General features: G+C 40.2%; 1 protein-coding gene across 6 annotated transcripts in view; it reads left to right on the top strand.

Annotated features, from left to right (window-relative positions):
• cnot1 (CCR4-NOT transcription complex, subunit 1) overlaps positions 1–22,511 on the top strand; it is a 159,222-nt gene that overhangs the window by 26,027 nt on the left and 110,684 nt on the right. For all 6 annotated transcript variants that reach the window (XM_060838293.1, XM_060838289.1, XM_060838294.1 and 3 more), the window contains 2 exons: positions 6,279–6,386; positions 19,970–20,068. In XM_060838293.1, coding sequence (XP_060694276.1) covers positions 6,279–6,386; positions 19,970–20,068 — 207 coding nt within the window. The remainder of the gene's footprint in view (positions 1–6,278; positions 6,387–19,969; positions 20,069–22,511) is intronic.

The following is a 22,511-nucleotide window of genomic DNA, read 5'->3' as shown; positions in this document are numbered from 1 at the left end:
ATCCATCTTTTCAACCAAATGTCTTAAACTCTTACATATTTGGCCTGAAGAAGGGTTTAGGGTTTTTAATGTTATTGTCAATATATAAATAGTTCCTGCATTCTTTTTAGTTGTTAGCTTTTGGTTTTGTACAGCGTTTCATGTTGTCAGGTAGAGACCGTTTTCCATTTCTTATTCAATGTGTGGTTGTGAAAGCTGTGCAATTTCTACCTGAAATTCCAATTGTTTGATCATTATTGTCACCTGGTTAATGTTTCTCCACTTGCGTACACTCATTGGATTGATGCTTTCTGGCATCTATCTTTCTTTATTTTTAACTTTCTCCTTGAGATTTATTTTTCTCCATTGGAATTATTTCCATATTCCAGCATTCTGCGTTACCCCTCTTGCAGCAGTCTATAACTGCCACAGTGTATTTGCTTTCTGGTTATCAGTTTTGACCCTGAACACAGTTATACTTGTGTAGGCGTCAGCTTTTTTCTGATCCCATAATTGGGATCTTGTTGTATTGGTATATTTTTATTTTTTTCCTGTCCTATCACTTATCATTTCTTATTATTTGGCTTCCATCGTCTCTTGTTCTTTCTATGTATGTTGCTACTTGTAGCTATATGTCATTTGGTCATGTTTCTAGTTGATCACTGTACCTGTATAATTAGGGGTCAAAGCTGAGGCAAATGTCATACTTCCTTCTCTTCCTGCAAAGTCAAGGGCACTGAATCTCATTGTAACCTCTCCTATGCCCAAATATATGAAGCACTTGGAAAACCCCTCATTTGGTACAATTTTTAAAATGAAATCATTTTAGTTGGAGCACAGAAGGTTGAATTCAAAAGTAGGTGAGCTAACTGAAATTTCCATTAATTTTCACCCAAGAGCAGGGAGAAGCAGAACACATTTTCTAATCTGTCTCTGGTAGATCTACAGAGGAACAACAAAATTATTGTTAATTTGATTGTCTGTCTGGCTGTTTAAATAAAGGTGGGTGACCCTTTTGGTTTCTGGTTTTTCGGTTTTAAAAAAAATACCCTTGAGTACCTTGACCTGTACAGCCCATAAACGATATTACCAGATTTAAGTTCACCAATCTTGTTTGGAGCAGTGGCAGGGAAACTACAATTTTGCTTTTGGTACTTTTCACTTGGAGATGGAAATTGCTTTGGATTTCCTCTGTTATTGAATGTTGATTTGAGAAGAGTCAGAAAATATGGTAATTGAGAACTGTCATAAGAAGAGGGAAGGTACTTAGTTGTATTTATTGAGGAACATATGGCATTTTTAATTTGGAAGTGGGTTGACACACTTGGCACATCTTCTTTTAGTAGGGATTTTTTTTGTACTTTTTACATATAAGACCATAAGACATAGGAGTGGAAGTAAGGCCATTCGGCCCACTTCGCCATTCAATCATGGCTGATGGGCATTTCAACTCCACTTACCCGCATTCTCCCCGTAGCCCTTGATTCCTACCACGTCAAGAATTTATCAATCTCTGCCTTGAAGACATTTAGCGTCCCAGCCTCCACTGCACTCTGCGGCAATGAATTCCACAGGCCCACCACTCTGACTGAAGAAATGTCTCCGCATTTCTGTTCTGAATTTAGCCCCTCTAATTCTAAGGCTGTGTCCACGGGTCCTAGTCTCCTCGCCTAACGGAAATAATTTCCTAGCATCCACCCTTTCCAAGCCATGTATTATCTTGTAAGTTTCTACTAGATCTCCCCATAATCTTCTAAACTCTAATGAATACAATCCCAGGGTCCTCAGCCGTTCCTCGTATGTTAGACCTACCATTCTAGGGATCATCCGTGTGAATTTCCGCTGGACACGTTCCAGTGCCAGTATGTCCTTCCTAAGGTGTGGGGATCAAAACTGGACACAGTACTCCAAATGGGGCCTAACCAGAGCTTTATAAAGTCTCAGTAGCACAACGGTGCTCTTATATTCCAACCCTCTTGAGATAAATGATAACATTGCATTCGCTTTCTTAATCACCTGCATATTTACCTTTAGAGAATCCTCGACTAGCACTCCCAGATCCCTTTGTACTTTGGCTTTATGAATTTTCTCACTGTTTAGAAAGTAGTCCATGCTTGTATTCTTTTTTCCAAAGTGCAAGACCTCACATTTGCTCACATTGAATTCCATCAGCCATTTCCTGAACCACTCTCCCAAACTGTCTAGATCCTTCTGCAGCCTCCCCACGTCCTCCGTACTACCTGCCTGTCCACCTAATTTCGTATCATATGATTTTTCTCAATCAATATCAGTAACTTGTAATGCTAATATGATTAGATAACCAGTTTAAGTTTGTTCATGTCTATCCAATTTGAGTGTTTGATTTGAAACATTTTTCAGAAGTGTTTCCAGTGGGAGTTGTACTGTAAACTCATTTTCAGTGTCTAGTTCTTGTTATGTATATTGAATGAAGTGCAAAAAATGTAGATAAGGCTATTGATTTTTTTTTAAAAACAAGTATCTGCATTTGTAGGGTTTTCTTCTGATACCTTTTGGTTTTGATACCTAATCTTGCAGTGTTTTTGAGCTGTTTTGTGCATACAGGTGGGGAGTGGTCTATGCTATAAAGCAGAGTAACCTGAAAAAGAGGGAATCTGAGGGCAACATGTTATCGTGAAAGTTCACATTTATTCAGATGTTAATACAAAACTTCAATTTATTTTGCACTTTGAACGTAGTAAAAGGACCTGTGTGCTTCATAAGGTTACAAAATAAAACTGAGCACCAAGTTGCATAAAGAAGTATTATCAGATAGCATGAAACTTGGTCTGAGATGTTGAGTTTTAATGAATAGTTCAGTCGTTTTCTCTGCTGTGTAACTCCTTGCAGCCAGTGTTGTATTTAGTTCTGAAATGTCTTGCTATATTTCTGCCCCATAACTAATCCACTCCCCGAAAGAGAGGTAGAGTTAGTTAAAGCGAAACTTTACAAATGTGGAAATATGTTTTGATGGAATAGGTATGTTATAAGCTGATGTCCATGTCAATCACGACACAAAGGCTAATATTTTGGTTTGGCCTCACACAGTGAAAATGCAGGGAGCAGAATCTGTATTGGGAAGATTCACAATCTTCGAAAGACATTTCTCTGCTTATCCAGAGCCAGGTGTTGGCAAGTGCTAACAACACATTAGAGACAGTGTACTGTTGAGAGTTGTGATGGAGCAGTGTGCTATCGGCTTAAATATTTTAGGTATAGTCACCAAGAGGGACTCCTAGGTGAGAAATAGGAGGGTCTAATCATATACAACCTGGCTCTTGGGGGTGGCAGAGCTCCACGTGACAATGGAATGCAAATTTATGGCAGCAGATTGAGAAATGGCTGAACAGATGAGACTGGCAGTCTACACTGACTCCTTAATGGGAAGGTCCTGAACAAAGAGACCTTGGAGTGCAGGTTCATAGCTCCTTGAAAGTGGAGTCACCGGTAGATATGATGGTGAAGAAGGCATTTGGTATGCTTTCCTTTATTGGTCAGAGTATTGACTACAGGAATTGGGAGGTCATGTGGTGGCTGTATGGGACGTTGATGTGCAATAATGATTTTCTTCCCTCTTGGAACGATGTTGTGAAACTTGAAAGAGTTCAGAAAATATTTACAAGGATGTTGCCAGGGTTGAAGGGCTGGGGCTGTTTCCCTTGGAGCGTCTGAGCCTGAAGGGTGACCTTTTATAGAGGTTTCTAAAATCATGAGCATAGATAGGGTAATTAGGTGGGGGTGGTTCTTGAACTAGAGAACATAGGTTTGGGGAGAGGGGGAACATTATAAAAGGAACCTAAGGGGCAACCTTTTCACACAGTGGTGTGTGTATGAATGAGCTGCAGAAGAAGTGCTGGAGGGATGCAATTACAACACTTAAGAGGTATGTGGATGGGTTTATGATTAAGGAGGGTTTAGAGGGAGATGTCCCATGTACCAGCACTTGGCCTTAGATGAGTTTAGGATATCTGATCGGCAAGGACTGAAGGGTCTGTTTCCATGCTGTACATCTCTATGATTCTATAACTGACATTTCACCCCCATCCCTGGCCATAACAGAGGGGGATCCTCAATATGAGGACACACTTACGTTAGTTATTGTGTTTTCCTGCTGGAGTCAAAAGACAAAATTGCATGTGGGACTTGAACACACAGCACCTGGCCAATTACCACTGCCATATTCTCCTGGAAGGTCTTGTAATATAAAATGGAGAGTTGACAGCATTGCTAATAATGGGTTAGATGTAATGGATGGTTCTTACATTACTGCAATGCCTGCAAGTAATGGAATATTTTTACATGGTCAAGGTGAATTGTTGACCTGCCAATTCTCCATTTGGTTATAAATGTGCATGATGGGAAAATTCAGTATTGAGAATTATTCTGAGAGATCTTCATTGGATGTAGCTTTGTAGTTTACATTTTAACCTGATCATTCGGACAATTCCCAATTGCCCTTATTTCCAACTGAAAACAGGAGAACTAATTGCAAAATGCACTCATGTGGTCCTTTTGGTATCATGCTGCAAATATTACTTTGAGAGTTCTGGTCCCTGTTTCTCATTTGTTCACTGAGGTCGACAATTTGGAAAATGTTTTGTGTATGTACTTGAAGCATCTTTAAACCCTGACACCATAGTCATTTAGATATTCTTGTACTTTTTATTTTGAGATGTTGGGAGGAGTGAGATTTGTTGCAAGGAAGTTAAGAGATTTTGTCATCAAACTTAATAGTGTCAACCATCTGACATTTCAAATTTGCAATTTAGAGAAGACTGCAGTAAAACATCTTCATTGATAATCAAGCAGTATATGTTGAAATTTTGCACCTTGTACCTAAATGTTGTATAAAATAAGGGTAATCAGATGGACAGCCCACACCAAATAGAATCTTTTGTAGGTCATGTTTCAACTTTGATCTTGAGCGCATGAAACATGATGTACAATTATTTTGTAAAGTGCAATCTTTCCATCAGTTAGCTAAACTGTGGGATCCCAAATTCCTGGTTAAGCAGTATCAGAAGTGAATGCAGAACATTTTTAAAGTAGGTAGGGATTGTTCAGAATGTACAGTTGAGATGTAAATCAGATCAGCCATGATCTTATTGAATGGCAGAGTAGGCTCGAAGGATGAAGTGTTCATACGTTCAATCGCGGAGAGAACTCCCACGTTGTGAGGTGATTGATCTAAAACTTTTTAAAACCTGATTATTGAGGCTTGGTTTTCTAGAAACATGGGAAGGTGGCAATAAATCTGTGTTCTTTTTGAAGGAATTCCTCGTTTAGTCAATGTAGATAACTATTGTTGAAGGAAATGCTCATTGGAAACTCCTTCGTTCCAAGCAGTGTTCCTGGCTAAGATTGCAGTTTGCTTTATAAAACTGTGTTAAACATCATTGTGCTAAGTGGGAAGGTAAATTAATGAACTGAAATGTAAGTGAATCCAATAATGTGTAACATTTGTTTCAGTGATGTATATAGAGTTTATTAATTAGGAATTGTGTACCCACTATCACTACACCATTAACATGCTTTCAATGAGGTTTTGACATGCTCTGCTTTTTTTTGTCACTGATGATGGAATGCTGCTGGGTTTGTCTTCAACGACTGTTCATTTGATCAGATCAGATTACTTACAGTGTGGAAACAGGCCCTTCGGCCCAACAAGTCCACACCGACCCGCCGAAGCGCAACCCACCCATACCCCTACATTTACCCCTTACCTAACACTACAGGCAATTTAGCATGGCCAATTCACCTGACCCGCACATCTTTGGACTGTGGGAGGAAACCGGAGCACCCGGAGGAAACCCACGCAGACACAGAGAGAACGTGCAAACTCCACACAGTCAGTCGCCTGAGTTGGGAATTGAACCCTGGGTCTCAGGCGCTGTGAGGCAGCAGTGCTAACCACTGTGCCACCGTGCCGCTTACATTTGCAAGCTAGTTTAATTAGATTCAGGCCAAGATGGTATTACAACTCATGTTGAATCGGTTCACTTGTATGCTTTCACCATAAAGGATTAAGAATGGGATTCTCCCAATGTAGGGATATTGAAGTCTGTTACAGTATGCCACTGTCCAGTTGCAAGGACCAGGATTCTTCCTGTTCTCATTTAAGTGCTACAAGTTGCAATCCATTGAAGCATCCCCACACAACCAATATACTATAGACACTAGCCACTGTAGATTGCCAAATGTACTGAATCTGAAACAGCTTGTGTAATGATACTCTGAAAAAACTGAACTTGAAGTTAAAAATAATGTTTTGTCATTTACAGATTGTGAACCGACACGGGCCCGAGGCAGACAGACACTTATTACGCTGTCTATTCTCGCACGTGGATTTCAGTGGCGATGGTAAAAGTAGCGGCAAAGATTTCCATCAGGTATCAAAATGATTTAACTTTTTTCAGAGGGTATAAGCTAATACTTTGTACGGTACAAGTTGCAATAAAAGAACTCGTGTTTTGATTTGTTTACATCTTACTCAAGAGTATAAGAATTGCTAGATGTTTGTTTACAAATAATTGTCTGAATCCCAACAGTGCAATTGAAGGGGAAATGTGCATAGTAATTGTTTGGTGTTTTGGCAGAGACCTGCAAGTATATTTCTATGACCAGTTGTATTTATAAGCACTTTTTTTTTATTGTCAGAGAATGCCCCATAGTGCTTCATGTTAAAATTATAAAACATAACCTGAAACCAAGCCACGTTTACTTGCATTGCTGTAGAATTGTTGTCCCGTTTTACTTACATACACACACACACGCACCCGCCGAAGCACCGTCGAAGAAACCCGCTCATAGACAGTATAGTTTTACCTCCTCCATCTCTTTTCCGGGCCCTGGAGGGAGAGAGAACACTCGCCCATGTGCACAGACATGAGTTCACTATCTTCTCTGGAACAGCAGTTTCTCAGTGAACTATATAGTTATTTTACAGGGAGGAGCATCCAGATAAGGCAACATACATATTAATTGAGTGACCGTTACAATCAGCGAGCATCAAAAGTAAAGATTAAGCCGTCTGCTGTTACACAATGAACAACTAGCTTCACATAATGAATACTTCACACCTTGTTAAACTGACCTCACATACATCCAATATTGTTAAATGGCTCTACATTATGACTGCTTTTCCACCTTGTCAACACTTTACCCTTGTCTTCAGCACCCCATTGTTAATTGTAAGTTCTTATCTGATCTGAGTCATGCTCAGCTGAACCTCTTGTTTCATAATACTCAAAGCTTATCTTTTCCTGCCTGCTTATACCCAACGCACATTCTCAGAATCACATGACATTAAGTACAAATGATGAATAGAAAGATCTTTAGAGTGCCTTAAAGAAGGAAAGTAAGTTGGACAGTCTCAAGAGAATTTCAGAGCTTAGGATCTCCGTTAATGAGATAATTAAAATTGAGATAATTAAAATTGAGAAATTCAAAACGCCAGAATTAGAGGAGATATCTTTTATTGGTATGAGGGGTTTAGAGGTAGTGAGGGGCAAAGCTTGGAACTTGTTGCAAGTTAACATAGGCAGCAAAGTTTTGGATGACCATAGGTTTCAATGGGCAATAGGAAACCAGTGAGGAGTGCAGTGGACTGCTCGGATGCTGCCTGACCTGCTGTGCTTTTCCAGCACCACTCTAGTCTGAAGGAAACAAGGCATGAAGGAGGGGTTCAGCGGATGAGCTGAGATTGGGAGGGATGGTTGCTGACTATTACAGAGGTGGAAATATGTGTTTAGTGATGGTATGATTCTGGTCAGAAACTCGGTTAAATATCACCCCAAGTTTGCAAATTGACTAGGTTAATCTGCTACTAGTGACTTAAGAGTTCTGACCAAAACTAAAAATAACTTATAAACTGAAAGAACTGCAGATGCTGTAAATCAGAAACAAAAATAGAAGTTGCTGGAAAAGCTCAGCAGGTCTGGTAGCATCTGTGATGAGAATTCAAAGTTAACGATTTGAATCTGAAGCGTTAAATCACAGATGCTGCCAGACCTGAGTTTTTCCAGCAACTTCTGTTTTTGTTTCCTAAGATTATACTGTCAGTCTTCCCAACACTTAATTGGGGGCAATTTCTGCTTAGTCTTGACTGGATTAAATAGTCTGATAATTTCACAGTATGGATATTGTTAACATATGAAAATGAATGTTCTTTCAACTAACGTTGTGGAATTCCATGTTACCAGAGATAATGTAGCAATGGGAAGACAAGCCATTGCAAGTAATATTTTGGCGGTGATTAGATAACATGGGAAAGCAGATCTTAGCATCTTGTACATCTCTGAAATGACTGCCAGACTACTCGGACTCCTTGGCATCATAGTAGCCCACGAACTCACCAACACACTAAAACAGCAGCTAATGAACTTCAAAGACCCAATACAGACAACAAGCAAAACTAATGTCATTTACAAAATACTGTGTAAGAACTATAACAAACACTACGTTGGACAAACGGGCAGAAATTTAGCCAGCAGGATACATGAACATCAACTAGAAACAAAATGACATGACCCTCTCTCACGAGTATCCTTACATACAAATAAGGAAGGACAGCACTTTGACTGGGACAACACATCCATGCTAGGACAAGCCAAACAGAGAGACACATGAGAATTCCTAGAAGCATGGCATTCCAACTGGAACTGTATCAACAAATACATTGACTTGGACCCCGTTTAGCACCCCCTGAGAAAAGAACAGGAAATGACATTGCCATGGGAAATGACATCACCAACCAAGGAAACTCAAAATATAAATAGAAAGCAGAAATCGCCAGGGGTGTTTCGTCCAGAGGCACACAGATGATGTTACCTGGTATGGTGGTGAAACGTCTGAAAATGAACCTTGCAGATCAGCGAGCAAACCTACATCCAGAACCTCAACCTGAGCTACAAATCTTAAAACTTGCTAAGGCTGCAGAAAGATTTAGACAGGTTAGGGGAGTGGTCCAAGAAATGGCTGATGAAATTAAGTATGAGCAAATGTGAGGTCTTGCACTTCAAAAATGAATACAGGGACGGACTATTTTCTAAACAGAAAATTTATAAATCCAAAGTACAAAGGGATGTGGGAGTTCTCGTCCTGATTCTCTAAAGGTTGACTTGCAGGTTGAGACCGGGATTAAGAAAACAAATGCCATGTTGTCATTTATTGCAAGGGTTGGAATGTAAAAGCAGTGTTGCACTACTGAGACTTTATACAACTCTGGTTAGGCTCCATTTGGAATCTGTGTCCAGTTTTGGGCCCCATACCTCAGGAAGGACATACTGGCACTGAAGTGCATCCAGCGGAGATTCACATGGATGACCCCTGGAATGGCAGGCCTAACATATGATAAACGGCTGAGGATCCTGGGATTGTATTAGTTAGAGTTCAGAAGGTTGAGGGGAGATCTAATAAAACTTGCAAGATAATGCATGGCTTAGAAAGGGTGGACACTGGGAATTTGTTTCCATCAGTTGGGAAATCTAGGACCTGTGGGCACATCCTTAGAATTAGAAGGGGTCAATTTAAAACTGAAATGAGGAGACATTTCTTCAGCCAGGGAATGGTGGAATTCACTGCCACGGAGCACAGTGGAGGCCTGGATGTTAAATGTCTTCAAGGCAGAGTTTGATAAATTCTTAATCTCGCAAGGAGTTAAGGGATACTGGGAGAATGTGGGTAAGTGGCATTGAACTGCCCATCAGCCAAGATTGAGTCCACTCTGCCATTCAATGGGCCAAATGACCGACCTTCCGGTCCTATGGCTTATGTTCCTATTTAATTTGTTGGAGGTGAATGTCGAGGAGACCTGGGAGACTGTCATCAATGACAAGTAAGCTATTGGAAAAAGTTCTGAACGGAGAATTAATCTCTGTTTCAAGAGGCAAGATTTTGTCAGAGGGAAGTCATGTCTATGAAATAGAATTTTTTTTATATAGCAAGTGACCAAGTACATAGTTGAGGATAGTGCAATTTATGTGGATTTCTGCAAGGCCTTTGACAAGGCCTCACATAGGTGACTGAAGGCAAAAGCTCATGGGATCCAGGGTTATTCGGCAAGTTGGATCCAAAGTTAGCTTTGCGTCAGGAGAGATGATGTTAGAAGGCTGTTAATGTGACTAGATATCAATGTCCAGTGGTATACTACAGGGCTAGGTCTCTATCGTTTGTGATTTATGTAAGCAATGTAGATGAAAATATAGGGGAGATAAGTCTGCACATGCCATGAAGATTGGCTGGATGGTTGACATTGCAGAAGGTGGATCTTGGATTCTAGGAGGATACAAAGATAGTGGTCAGCATGGTGGCCAATGGACTTTAACCTTGAAAAGTGAGAGAGGATGCATTTTGGAAATAGTAGCGCAACCAGGGAGTACTCAATGACTAGTAGGGTACTAAGAAGTTCAGAGAAGTACCAAGATCTTGGGATGTTTGTCCACAGATCCCTGAAGGTGGCGGGACAGGTTCAGAAGATTGTCTCTGAAGAAGGGTCACTGGACTTGAAATGTTAAATTTGCTTTCTCTCCACAGATGCTGTCAGACCTGACTTTCTCCAGCAAATTGGTTATTTGTGCCTCGATGACTGTCTCACCAAGGTCGTCTTGGTCTTGTTGTTCAGTTATCTTATTTTGTTTACTCTGCTTTTTAACTGATAGTCAGAGTTGGATACATCATAATTGAGGTTTTGCTCTAGTTGCACAAGAGTTGGTGTACAAAAAAAGTCTCTCTTGGTCTCTATTTACTAGTTCCGTTCACACAAGTGATAGATGCAGGTACAATTACAATATTTTAAAATTATATTTGGACAGATTAATAGGAAAAATAAAAGTTTAGAGAGATATGGGTCTAGTTCAATTTGGGAATCTAGGTCTGCATTGATGCGTTGGGCTGAAGGACCTGTTTCTGTGCTGTATGACTCTCTATAGGCTATTTGTGATCGAATGTTGATATTCTGATCTATGCCAAAGCGCGTTCACAAGCCTACTGAAGTCAATAGATTGTGTTTCCTTCTGAACTTGATTATATTGTGATAAGTTAGATTGACAGTGGCAAGTGTCGCACTCTCGCTGGTAAATGCATATTCTTTTTGAGAGAAGTTGGAAATTGTGCTGCCAGGATTCATGATATCACTTCACTGTTTCAACAGTTCCTTGAGTCTAGTTTTAACACTGCATATTCAATTGCACTGTCTTCCTTTTTTCCTCCCCCACAAAAAAACACATTTTTGTCAATGAATGAGGTTATCATTCAGTGCAGAGTTTTGATATGGGCATTCTCAACCTCTTGAGGTGGGATAGAGTTCCCCACATTCATTACATTTAGGATAGTTACGTTTGTGGGAAGTGTTCTATCAACCTGATGGTTTAGGCTGGGGGGGTTTGAAGCTTGGATCTGCTGCTGTGGAGATGAACAGTATTCTAACTCGCTGCAGTACCCAATATTAGCATAATTGATACCAATGTCACTGTTTGTTGTTGCAAAAGTTTCTGTGAATCTGTTCTCTTGCTGTCTGGAAATCCCGTTTACCCATGCAGCAGAGGATTTTAGAATGCCGATTTTGGAAGTGCTTTGCAGAACTCTCGTTTTGACCAATGCCTTTCTAAAAAGTTTCCTTGTCTGCAATATGTGATGTCTTTGTATTTTGAGGTTGATTTATTTCCACTGTGAAATCAATTCTATTTCAAGTAAAAGGAAAATTAGTCTAGCTACAAAAGTAACTTCAATGCAGATTTTACATGTTCAGTACGTCTGATCTCAGCAGTTCAGTTCCATAATGGGTTGAACAACTTCCCCACGGTGCTCTGAGGAATTTGCTTCAGTAATAAATATCACACTTGTGACTAAGTCTTAATTACTACGTTACTGCAGTGGGTAAGCGAGTTGTACGGGAGTTGGAAGTTTAATTCCTTATCTGTGGTAAATTGATGAATCTCAGCTAATGAAGCATTAGGGACACTGCAGATTGTCTGTATCCATGGCAACTAAAAAAAAGTTTCAGACTTTAGATTCTAATCTCTGTCCAGCAACACATGTGGAAAACCTACATGTAAACTTTGACAATGAAAGATGGAGTTTGACCATCAGCTATCCAAGAGTTTGATTCTGCTACAGCACAGAATCATAAATAACTTTTCTTGTGCTATCTGCTCAGAATTTTGCATGTGTCCTGGAATATCAGCACTGACTAACCTAGTCCCAGCAGCATCTTCAGTTCAACAAGGAAAAATAAGACAGGGCACAAAACGTGTTAAATTCTGCACCAGAGGAAGTCCCCAGGTTACAAGCGAAATCCTTTTTTTTTCAGCTGTTCGTAAGCCGAATTTGTGTACGTTGGAAAAGATATGGGCAAATTAGTCTGTCCATTCGTGAGGACGAAACATTGTAGATATGTTGGGTTTTTAAAAATGAGAAGTAAGATGTTGGTTTGCAAGTACGGGATGTCTGTTATTTGGGCGTTCAAAACCTGGGGACTTCCTGTACTTAATTGGCTCAGTGGTTGAACATTTGACTCTAGATAAGAAAATTGTGGGTAAAAACAAGGACTCCAAATGCTGGAAATCAGAGTCTAGATTAGAGTAGTGCTGGAAAAGCACAGCAGGTCAGGCAGCATCCGAGGAACAGGAAAATTGACGTTTCGGGCAAAAACAAGAAAATTGTGGGTTCAAGGCTTGGGCCCAGATACTCAGTACTCACCAAAAGTGTCACCTTTTTCAGGTGAAATGTAAAACAAAGGCTCTTGGCTAGATGCAAAATAAATTAGTGTTTGCCATGGGCGCTTAACTTTTTAAAAAGCTATGAAAAGTGACTAGTGCAAAAAAAAATTACATGGCAAGATTTTATTGAGACTAATAAGCAAAAGAAAATCAACTAAACAACACTCAGTAATTTAATAAGCTAAAGGAAGGGAAAGAGATGTCCAGCTAACTCTTTCAATTGACTGAAAAATCCATGCCACATTTAAATAGACTGCACTATTAGTAGAAATGTAGTTTTTAAAGTCCCTCACCCTTCCCAGCTTCAGCATGATCTCCTCCCTACCCCACTATAGTGGATTTTTCTGGATCCCTTCATTAATATTATGAGTCTATTTAAATGGGCTTCCGGTAGCAAGGCCTTGTCCATCAACTACTTGGTCTTTAATGCTTCACCAGCCTCATTTCACCAAACACCAGTCCATCCTTACCAGCATTCTGCTTGGTGGCTCACCTGAAAACAGTCAGTTATTTTTCTCTGCCTGGCATCGCATCTGTTATGCATGGTCTCTCCCAAATCTTTGCCTGCTGACTCTGCATACAGCACACCAGTAGCTTTCTCCTTGGTGTTAGAAGCTGATGGTTAAGTTTTGACCTAGGCCCATTTCCCTATGGCAGTGTGGGCATGAGAGTTTGTCTGTGAGCAAATTCCAAAGGGGATCACATGTCTCCTCTTCCATTTCTCCTTTCTCCCCCCCCCCCCCCCCCCCCCAAAAAAGCCATTCAGTACTACTTTGAATAAATGGAGACATCATTGATTTATGAAAGTCCAGCATTCGGCATTTCAGCAGAAGAGCAATTCTCCCAATTCCCTGGCCGCTGTTTCTCTGGAAAAGAGATTATTTGATTACTTGTCTGTCTGAGACTGTACTGTGACTATGTAGGATGAATGAGACATTGGGACATCCTGAGACCACTTAGATATTCTAAGTTTGTGCTTTCACTCAACAAATGCTGTTCCTCTTTTATTTATTTTCCTTTTCTCTTTTCCCAGAATATTTTAGTTCATTTTTCCTGATGTATTTCTTTGTCTTTGCTTTTGAACTGAAGTCCAGCATTTTTGAATTCTTCTTTCATAAGTTTTAAAGTGTACTTTTGACTGTCATTTTACTTAAGGTATTTCATTTTTTGTATTCCATTTACATTTTATTGAACAAGTCTCTTTTTAGTTAATTTATTTCATTATTGATTAAGATACTGAAATGTGAAACCTTTGACCTGTCCTCCCTGCTTCCCTGGCCAAGTTTGAATTTGAGTGCACAGAGGCAGTATTGTTGGGTGAAACATGCCACATTATGTTAAAATTAATGAGGTTGGGATATTTTTTCTGCCTGGTGGAAACCGTGCTTCTTTGCCAATAAATGGAAAGTATTTAATCATTTGCACTACACTTTTCACTACAACTCTGGCCATGTAAACTGAGAAGGAAAACACACCACTGAGAATATGTATTCAAAGCTACTAAACTCCAGTTTTAACTGAAAGGAGACAGCACTTAACTCTTTACCATTTTTACTTGCGTTCTTTTGTTTTTCCCATCCTGTAAATTTTTTAAACATTTTTGTTTTACTTTCAAAACTCCCACCTCTTGACGTTTTCCACTTTTTATTTGCTGCTTTGTTTGCTTGTTTGCATTGGTAGAAACTGTTGCCATTAGAAAAATAAGCCCATATTGCCTCTTGCAGACATAGCATTTGGTACAAGTGACTGGTCTAAATTTCCGTTGAAGAAAGTAGTGCCTTTCAAGCTCCAATCTTCTGTGGAAAGATCTGGCGTGGTTTCAGCTGTCAGTAGGTGATCTGTAGTTCATGAAAAATGCTCCTCTTTTGACAGTTCAGTGAGTAATTGTCTCAATGTGGGATGAGCATTTGGTCCGTGCCTTCATTACTCTCACTCATCTAAACACAAAACTGTTTGCATTTGCATTTATCAAAGTAAAACATCCTCAATAAAACATGATGTAGTTTGCTTGGAACCTCCAAAAAGATCTTCATCCTTAATTCATAGTGTGGTTTTTAAACACCAGTAACCTACAAATGTAGGAAATGTCCACTAAAAGGCTGATGACTGGCAGTACTAATGAATGGATGAACCAAAAAGCAGCAAGCTACAAAAATAAACTTTTATTCAGAATTAAGTGGCATTTATGTTTAATATACTTGATTGAATAGGCTAAATCCCAGGAACCTTTGTTTGCGAGCACGTTGCCTGATACAGCTGGAGCCTTGTCCAAAGTTAGATGGTTTTTCACGCTATCTGTATTAAATAACTTCATTTCAAGGAGGTCTATCGTCAATGGTTAACGTACTACTTCTCTTGCATGTCCTCATCTTTAGTTTATTGTCTGGCCAACCATACAAGCTGCTCCTGGAGCCCTGGGGACGACTCCTACCAGTATCATCTTGTCTTTGTGTCTTGTCTTCACCCATTTGAATGAAACTATCCAAGATAGTTTCTTGCTCCTGTACTTTTTCAATCCCATACTAACAAAGCTACCCACCACCCTTTCTTCCTGTCGTCTCCCAAAATATCTCTCAACCCTAAATATTTAGTTTCCAGCTTTGATTTCCTTGTGACACTTTCTGTAATGTCCATAGGATAATGCCAAATAACTCTTTTGTGCTGTTGATTTGTTTTTTTTTGGTTCCAAATATGACACATGTTCAAGTAAAGAACCAATAATATTGCCTTTTAAAACCATTTCTACCCCCCTTTGCCCTATTTATTACTGTCTTTCTATGTTTGTGCATTTTGCCTGTTCCTGTCCCCCCGCTGTATGTTTTTATCCAATTAGTTAGTGTAAAGCTGGCATATCATTCTGTTCTGTAAGATTACCTTTCCCTTCTGCTAAGCTGCTATGACTCCTTTGCTGCCCACCTGTCATCATCTCTGTCGTGTGCATGTGCTGAACACCCTCCCCACCCATGCCATGAATCAATGACCCAGGAAACTGCTTCTGATATGGCACACATAACGCTGAACCCACTGGAATTGCTCTCTCTACCCAGCTACTCGTGCCAGAGCCCACAAACTCATACCTTCTCCATCCACACCTGTCTTTTAGCAAAGCATTCAACTCCATGACTTTATTTACCTACTGCCAGTTTGCCCGTGGCTCAGGTAGTCAGCCCACAATTATTAATTAAAATGCAGAGCTTCCAATTTAATTTCTAACTGTTCAGAAACTTACAACAGAACCTCCTTTTCAGTCCTGTCAATGTTGTTGGTACCAATGTGGATGATGATAACAGGATCCCTCCCCCTTCAATCCAAGTACTTCACCTTCTTAACCCTGGCATCAAACAGATAGGAATCTTGAAGGCTGTCATTGCTGTAGAGAACAGAATCACATTGTATTGTCCCCTACCACTAATATTCCCACCACGGTGGCACAGTCAATTTGCCATTCTCCCTGAAGTCCAGCACTCATCCACTCAACTTTCAAGAACCTCAATTGTTGGGCAATTGCAGGTGCAGAGGCTCCTCAATTGCAACCCCCTATGTTCTGATACCTGCTGCACCTTTAGTCACACCCTTCAGTCAGTGATCACAGGCTAAATATGAACTTATGTCTCTGAGGGGTGTGACCACGCTCTGGAGCAGTGTCCAGATAATATTTCCTCTTTCCTCATGGCACAACGTTTACAGCTCCGACTCCAGCTCTGCTCTGCTCTGAAGTTCCTCAGGCCGTGCGCGTTTACTACAACATGTTCTTTCTCGATCACGTTAGTATCCACCATTTTCCACATGTTGCCTCTTATTCTGGAGCCATAATTGATCTATCAAATTGAATCTTGTTACAATTATCAACATTTCCGTCTTTGTGGAAAGGACAGTAGACTAAATAGTGAATAAGCAGAGATCTGTCAAATGGAGTACGATGTTGAGAAAATATGTAATTGCCCAGTTTAGCAGGGGATAAAAGCATATTATCGATTATGGTGAGGGGTTGCAGATCTGAGATGCAGAAAGATCTGTGTCCTAGTGCATGACTATCACATAGTTGATGTGTAGGTACAACAATCAAGAAAGATAATACAATGTGATTAGCTTACTGTAAGGGGAATTGAGTGCAAGATTGTACAGGGAAACAGCATGTATAGCACTGGCCACTGTAGTTAAAGAAGCATTTGGCAAAGATTTACTAGAGCAGGAATGAGCGGATTGCCCTATTAGGTACGGCTAGGCCTGTATCCTTGAGTTTAAAAGTCAGGTGATTTAGAGACACATTAGATGCTGCAGGGACTTGACTGGGCAGTATCAAAAGGATATTTTCTCTTTTGGGTGAATCTAGAGCTAGGGATCTCAATTAAGGGGTCACCCAATTTAACAAAAACACGCATTACTGGAGAAATTCAGCAGGTCTGTGAAGAGACAGCAACGTTACTTTCTCCAGTCCAGTAACGACTCTTCAGAAGGTTAGTGTCTTTGGTTATAGAGGCAAAATTTTAAACATTTTTGAGGTAAAACTAAATAGATCTTTGCCACGGGGGTAAAAGATTTAGGGTGTAGGTTTGCTCGCTGAGCTGTAGGTTTGATATCCAGATGTTTCATTACCTGGCTAGGTAACATCAGTGGCGACTTCCAAGTGAAGCAATGTTGTTGTCTCCTGCTTTCTATTTATGTTCCGGGGGTTTGTGGTGATGTCATTTCCTGTTTGTTTTCTGAGGGGTTGATAGATGGTATCTAGATCTATGTGTTTGTTTATGGCATTGTGATTGGAGTTCCAGACCTCTAGGAATTCTCTGGCATGTCTTTGCTTAGCCTGTCCCAGGATAGATGTGTTGTCCCAGTCGAATTGGTGGGTTTGCTTTCATCCACGTGTAGGGCTACGAGGGAGAGAGGGTCGTGCCTTTTTGTGGCTAGCTTGTGTTCGTGTATCCTGGTGGCTAGCTAACATCCTGTTTGTCCTCTGTCCTCTGTTTTCCGAAAATGGAGGAGCACCACCTATACAACGTATTCAAGAAGAACGGATACTCAAAAAAAAATAGTCTGCAGATTCCTCAAGAACAAACCACGACAAGCAGACCAAACACAGCCAGAAACCCTTAACCACCTTACCATAGATCAAAAAATTTTCAGAAATGACAGTCAGACTACTGAGACCCTTCGGAATCCTAGTAGTACACAAACCCATCAACACTCTCGAACTAAAACTAACAAACTTACAAGACCCAGTATAACCCATGGACAAAACCTACGTCATCTACAAAATTCCATGCAAGGTCTGCCACAAACACTATGTAGGACAAACAGGAAGAAAGTTAGCCACCAGGATACACGAACACAAGCTAGCCACAAAAAGGCACGACCCTCTCTCCCTCATAGCCCTACATACGGATTGAAACAAAAAACCACCAATTCAACTGGGGCAACACATCTATCCTGGGACAGGCTAAGCAAAGACATGCCAGAGAATTCCTAGAGGCCTGGCACCCCAACCACAACGCCATAAACACTGATCTCGATACCATCTATCAACCCCTCAGAAAACGAACAGGAAATGACATCACCACAAACCCCCAGAACCCCATCCAGGACAAACATATAAATAGAAAGCGGGAGACAACAGCTTCGCTTCACTTGGAGGTCGCCACTGATGTTACCTAGCCAGGTAATGAAACGCCAAGGTATCAAACCTACAGCTCAGCGAGCAAACTTGCACCCTAAACCTCAACCTGAGCTACAAACCTTGCAAAAAGGATAAAAGGTTATTGGGGAATATGCAAGACTGTACAGTTGAAGTTAAAATCTGATAAACTGTAATGACATTTGTGTGCAGGCCTGAAGGGCCAAGTAGCCAACTCTTGGTCTTTGTTCATATGTAATTAAATCACTTGTCAACCATCTTGGTATTTTCTAATCGATCTCTATTCCGCGATGTTGTTTCACACCTCTGGGGGAGGTGGGGCTTGAGCCAAGGTCTCCTGGTTCAGTGATATTGAGTCAACTGTCTAAGATCAGGAACACTAGCCAAGATTAGGTATGTAAAATAATAGAATGTTAAGTGATAGGTGGCCTTCCGATTAATGTATTGAAGTTAAAGATTTGCAGTTTAGAAGAGGAGTAGAATAATTTTGACAGTTTAATACTAAGCTTAAAAACATGCTGCACTTTTCCTCTTGTCTAGGTTACCATGATTTTGTGAAATTGTTTTCACAACTTGCTCCTGTTCTGCAAATGAACCAATCGGGGAAAAAAAAGATTTTTATGATGAGTTGCCTGAAATGTCCTTTGAAACACTCTTAGGGCGTTACCGCTCACCGTTGCCATTCAGCCTTTGGTTCATAGAAAATCCTATTGTGTTTATCTTTAATGAGGGTGTTAATCTTTGCCTACCTCACAATCGTCCAAAGTGTTTTTGTGCCAAGCAATTAAGAATTTCTGACTTTACAGCTTTTACTACTGTTTGCACGTGGGCACATATTGTCAGTCCCCTGCTCAGAGTGCTCCCAGGCAGTTTTTAATCTGCCAATACCCAGTAACATCCACATCCAACTAGTGCTGCTGCTAGCCATCACACCCTAAATGCAGTTCCAGGCAACTGTGTTTGACACAAATTTCAAGCCTTTTAAACCCAAACTTAGGACTGTTCCTGGAGGATCAAAACAACATGTTCTGACTGAAAGCCTGACATAATACCACTGCATTGATCTGAAATGTAGGACTTAATATTTATTAATATTGTTGTTCAGCAGAACTGTTAAAGTTTAAGTGGTTAACAATGCAATTTTAGTAGCTTAAGTAGGTAAGTTTTTAACCATATTTACTTCCTAACCAAAATTATATAATCTTTACTCAAAAGTATTCTTTCAAGTCCTGATGTTGTTGATAAATTGTGTGCAGTCTCCCTTGCAAGCTAAGTTGTTCCTTAGTTCTGGTTATTTCCCCCTACTCAATTATTTCTGATGAATCTATGATTACTTCATGTGAAACTTGAAATCCATATCTTTTGCTATTTTGCAGAACTAATTGCTGCATAAAGTAAATATTTAAACACAGGATTGAAATCACGGTACAACAATCAAACAAAATCCATCTCTCTAAAACAGAAACTCAGAATGCTGCTTGGTAAATTCCTTTGTACTGCAGAGGCTGCGTCATTTGGGAGATTTTAATGCGTTGATTTGAAATTACGTACATGTCTGTAGCATAGGTTCCATTTCCCTAACTTGTTATCCTAATTTCTATTTCTTAAAACAACTTTTTTTTTGCAGACTCAGTTTCTGATTCAAGAGTGTGCGTCCCTGATTACTAAGCCAAACTTTATCTCGACGCTGTGCTACGCCATTGACAATCCGTTGCACTATCAGAAGGTAGGCACTTTTACAGCTGAATTGACTGGTATTTGAGTTTTTTTAGCTTCTTTTAGTGTGACTGAAACTGCACCTGAAGTGCACGTTCTGAAAGTTGCTTTCAGATTGAGGAAATTCTCATATCAAAGACTCTGGCTCTCTTTCAAAATTAATTGCAGTATTGGATTCCGTAACCCTTTTCAGATAGAACGGTGTAGACCCTGAATTTGATGAATACCTCCTCCTCTCTCTGTCCTAGAATTTTTTCATTGATTTTGAATCGTTGACCTTTTAGATATTGACTCACTTGTTGGAGAGAATTTTGTTTACCGCAGAAACAAACCCAAGAAAATCGCATCTTTTTGTAAACGTGGAATGCAGCTTATTTGTTGTGAGATAATAGGACTAGTGGCTTGTTCAAGGTTTAAAAAAAGGCAACTTTACAAAAGAGCAAATTTAGTTTTGTTTCCTTTATGGCAGAGCAGGGCATGAGGTAATTATTTGATGTGGAAATTTGCTGAGGACCTGCTAAATGCACTAACAGAGCCATCTTAGCATAAAGCAAAGATTGCTTCTCAATTGGGTTAAGCAAAAACAGGTGCTAAATTGAGCCAAGATATTACAATTGAGCAACAGGATGATTTTGCTTCTCCTATCCTGTGGAAGTACAGTGGGAAAAATAATTTGGCAATATTTGTTCGGAGTGGTCCCTCAAAACTGCGGGTCTGATGAGTGGACCATGCTGTTCAAATATCTAAATGTTTTTATTCAGAGATGTGGCCACCAGTAACAAGTGAAATGTGCCAAATTCCTGCTTGCTGTCTCTCCTCACTTGACAATAGATGAACTACTGCAAAGTTTTATTCAGCATTTAAGCCTTGGAGTGTGTATATCTGTTTAACTGGGAAGGTGTGCACAAGCTGTTCAGGTTGGGTTGATTACTGTTTCTGCTGACATCACATTCCAGATCTGGGTAATAGTAACATGTTATTTCGATGGCTGGGTAAAAGGAAGTCCTTCTGCTTTCAGAAACCTCTGTTGTCTCAACCCCAGCCTCTGGCTCACTCCCATTTCTTCTGTTTCATATTCTTCAATCCGAAATGCTGGAAAATGACATTTTAAAAATAAAGTTGAGCATTGCAAAGAAATCATTTTAATCTAGTTTATCAATGTTTTGTAGTGATTAAAATTCTCATCCACTGTCCTTTCAATGTATTGCTTTTCTTTGAGAGAGTATTGCTGTTTTAATCCTTGGTAAGAATTAGGTAATTTTGTTTTTCTTTTCATGTTTCATTCTGCTTAGTAATTGCTTTTCTTTGACATTCTTTCTGATTTGAAATGTCTTTTAGGAATCTTTAATCTTCATTTTGCCCACTTTCTTTTGAAGTGCCCATTACCGCTCATTGGTTGTAGTTCACAATCAGAGTCTTACCCTGTTATAGAGTCATGGAGGTGTACAGCACAGAAACAGACCCTTCAATCCAACTCGTCCGTGCTGACCAGATATCCCAACCTCATGTAGTCCCATTTGCCAGCACTTGGACCACATCTCTCCAAACCCTTCCTATTCACATTCGCATCCAGATACCTTTTTAAATGTTACAATCGCACCAGCCTCTACCACTTTCTCTGGCAGCTCATTCCATGCGCGCACCAATCTCTGCATGGAAAAGTTGCCCCTTAGGTCCCTTTTTATATCTTTTCCCCCTCACCTTTTAAGCTTATGCCCTTTAGTTCTGGACTTTCCCAACCCATGCCCCTCATGATTTTGTAAACCTGTAGAAGGTCACTCCTCAGCCTCCAATACTCCAGGGAAAACAGCCCCAGCCTATTCAGCCTCTTCCTGTAACTCCAATCCTCCAACCCTGGCAACATCCTTGTAAATCTTTTCTGAACCCTTTCAGGTTTCAGAACATCTTTCCGATAGGAAGGAGACCAGAATTGCACGTGATATTTCAAAAGTGGCCTGTACAGCTGCAACATGGCCTCCCAACTCCTTTACTCAATACTCTGACCAATAAAGGAAAGCATACGAAATGCCTCCTTCACTATCCTATCTACCTGCAACTCCCCTTTAAAGGAGCTATGAACCTGCATTCCAAGGTCTCTTTGTTCAGCAATACACTGCAGGACCTTCCCATTAAGTGTATAAGTCTTTTCCTCATTTGCCTTTCCAAAATGCAGCAACTCGCATTTATCTAAATTAAACTCCATCCACCACCATTCAGTCCATTGGCCCATCTGATCAAGATCCTGTTGTACATTGAGGTAACCACCTTAGCTGTTCACTGCACCTCCAATTTTTGTCATCTGCAACTTACTTACTATACCTCCTATGTTCACGTCCAAATAGTTTATATAAATGACGAAAAGCAGTGGACCCTGCAACAATTCTTGTGGCACTCCACTGGTCACAGGCCTCCAGTCTGAAAAGCAACCCTCCACCGCTACCCTCTGTCTTCTA

This window comes from Hemiscyllium ocellatum, chromosome 17, assembly GCF_020745735.1.
Source record: "Hemiscyllium ocellatum isolate sHemOce1 chromosome 17, sHemOce1.pat.X.cur, whole genome shotgun sequence".
Classification (NCBI taxonomy): domain Eukaryota; kingdom Metazoa; phylum Chordata; class Chondrichthyes; order Orectolobiformes; family Hemiscylliidae; genus Hemiscyllium; species Hemiscyllium ocellatum.
The sequence above is the reverse complement of the archived record's forward strand: the minus strand, read 5'-3'. Positions and strand labels throughout refer to the sequence as shown.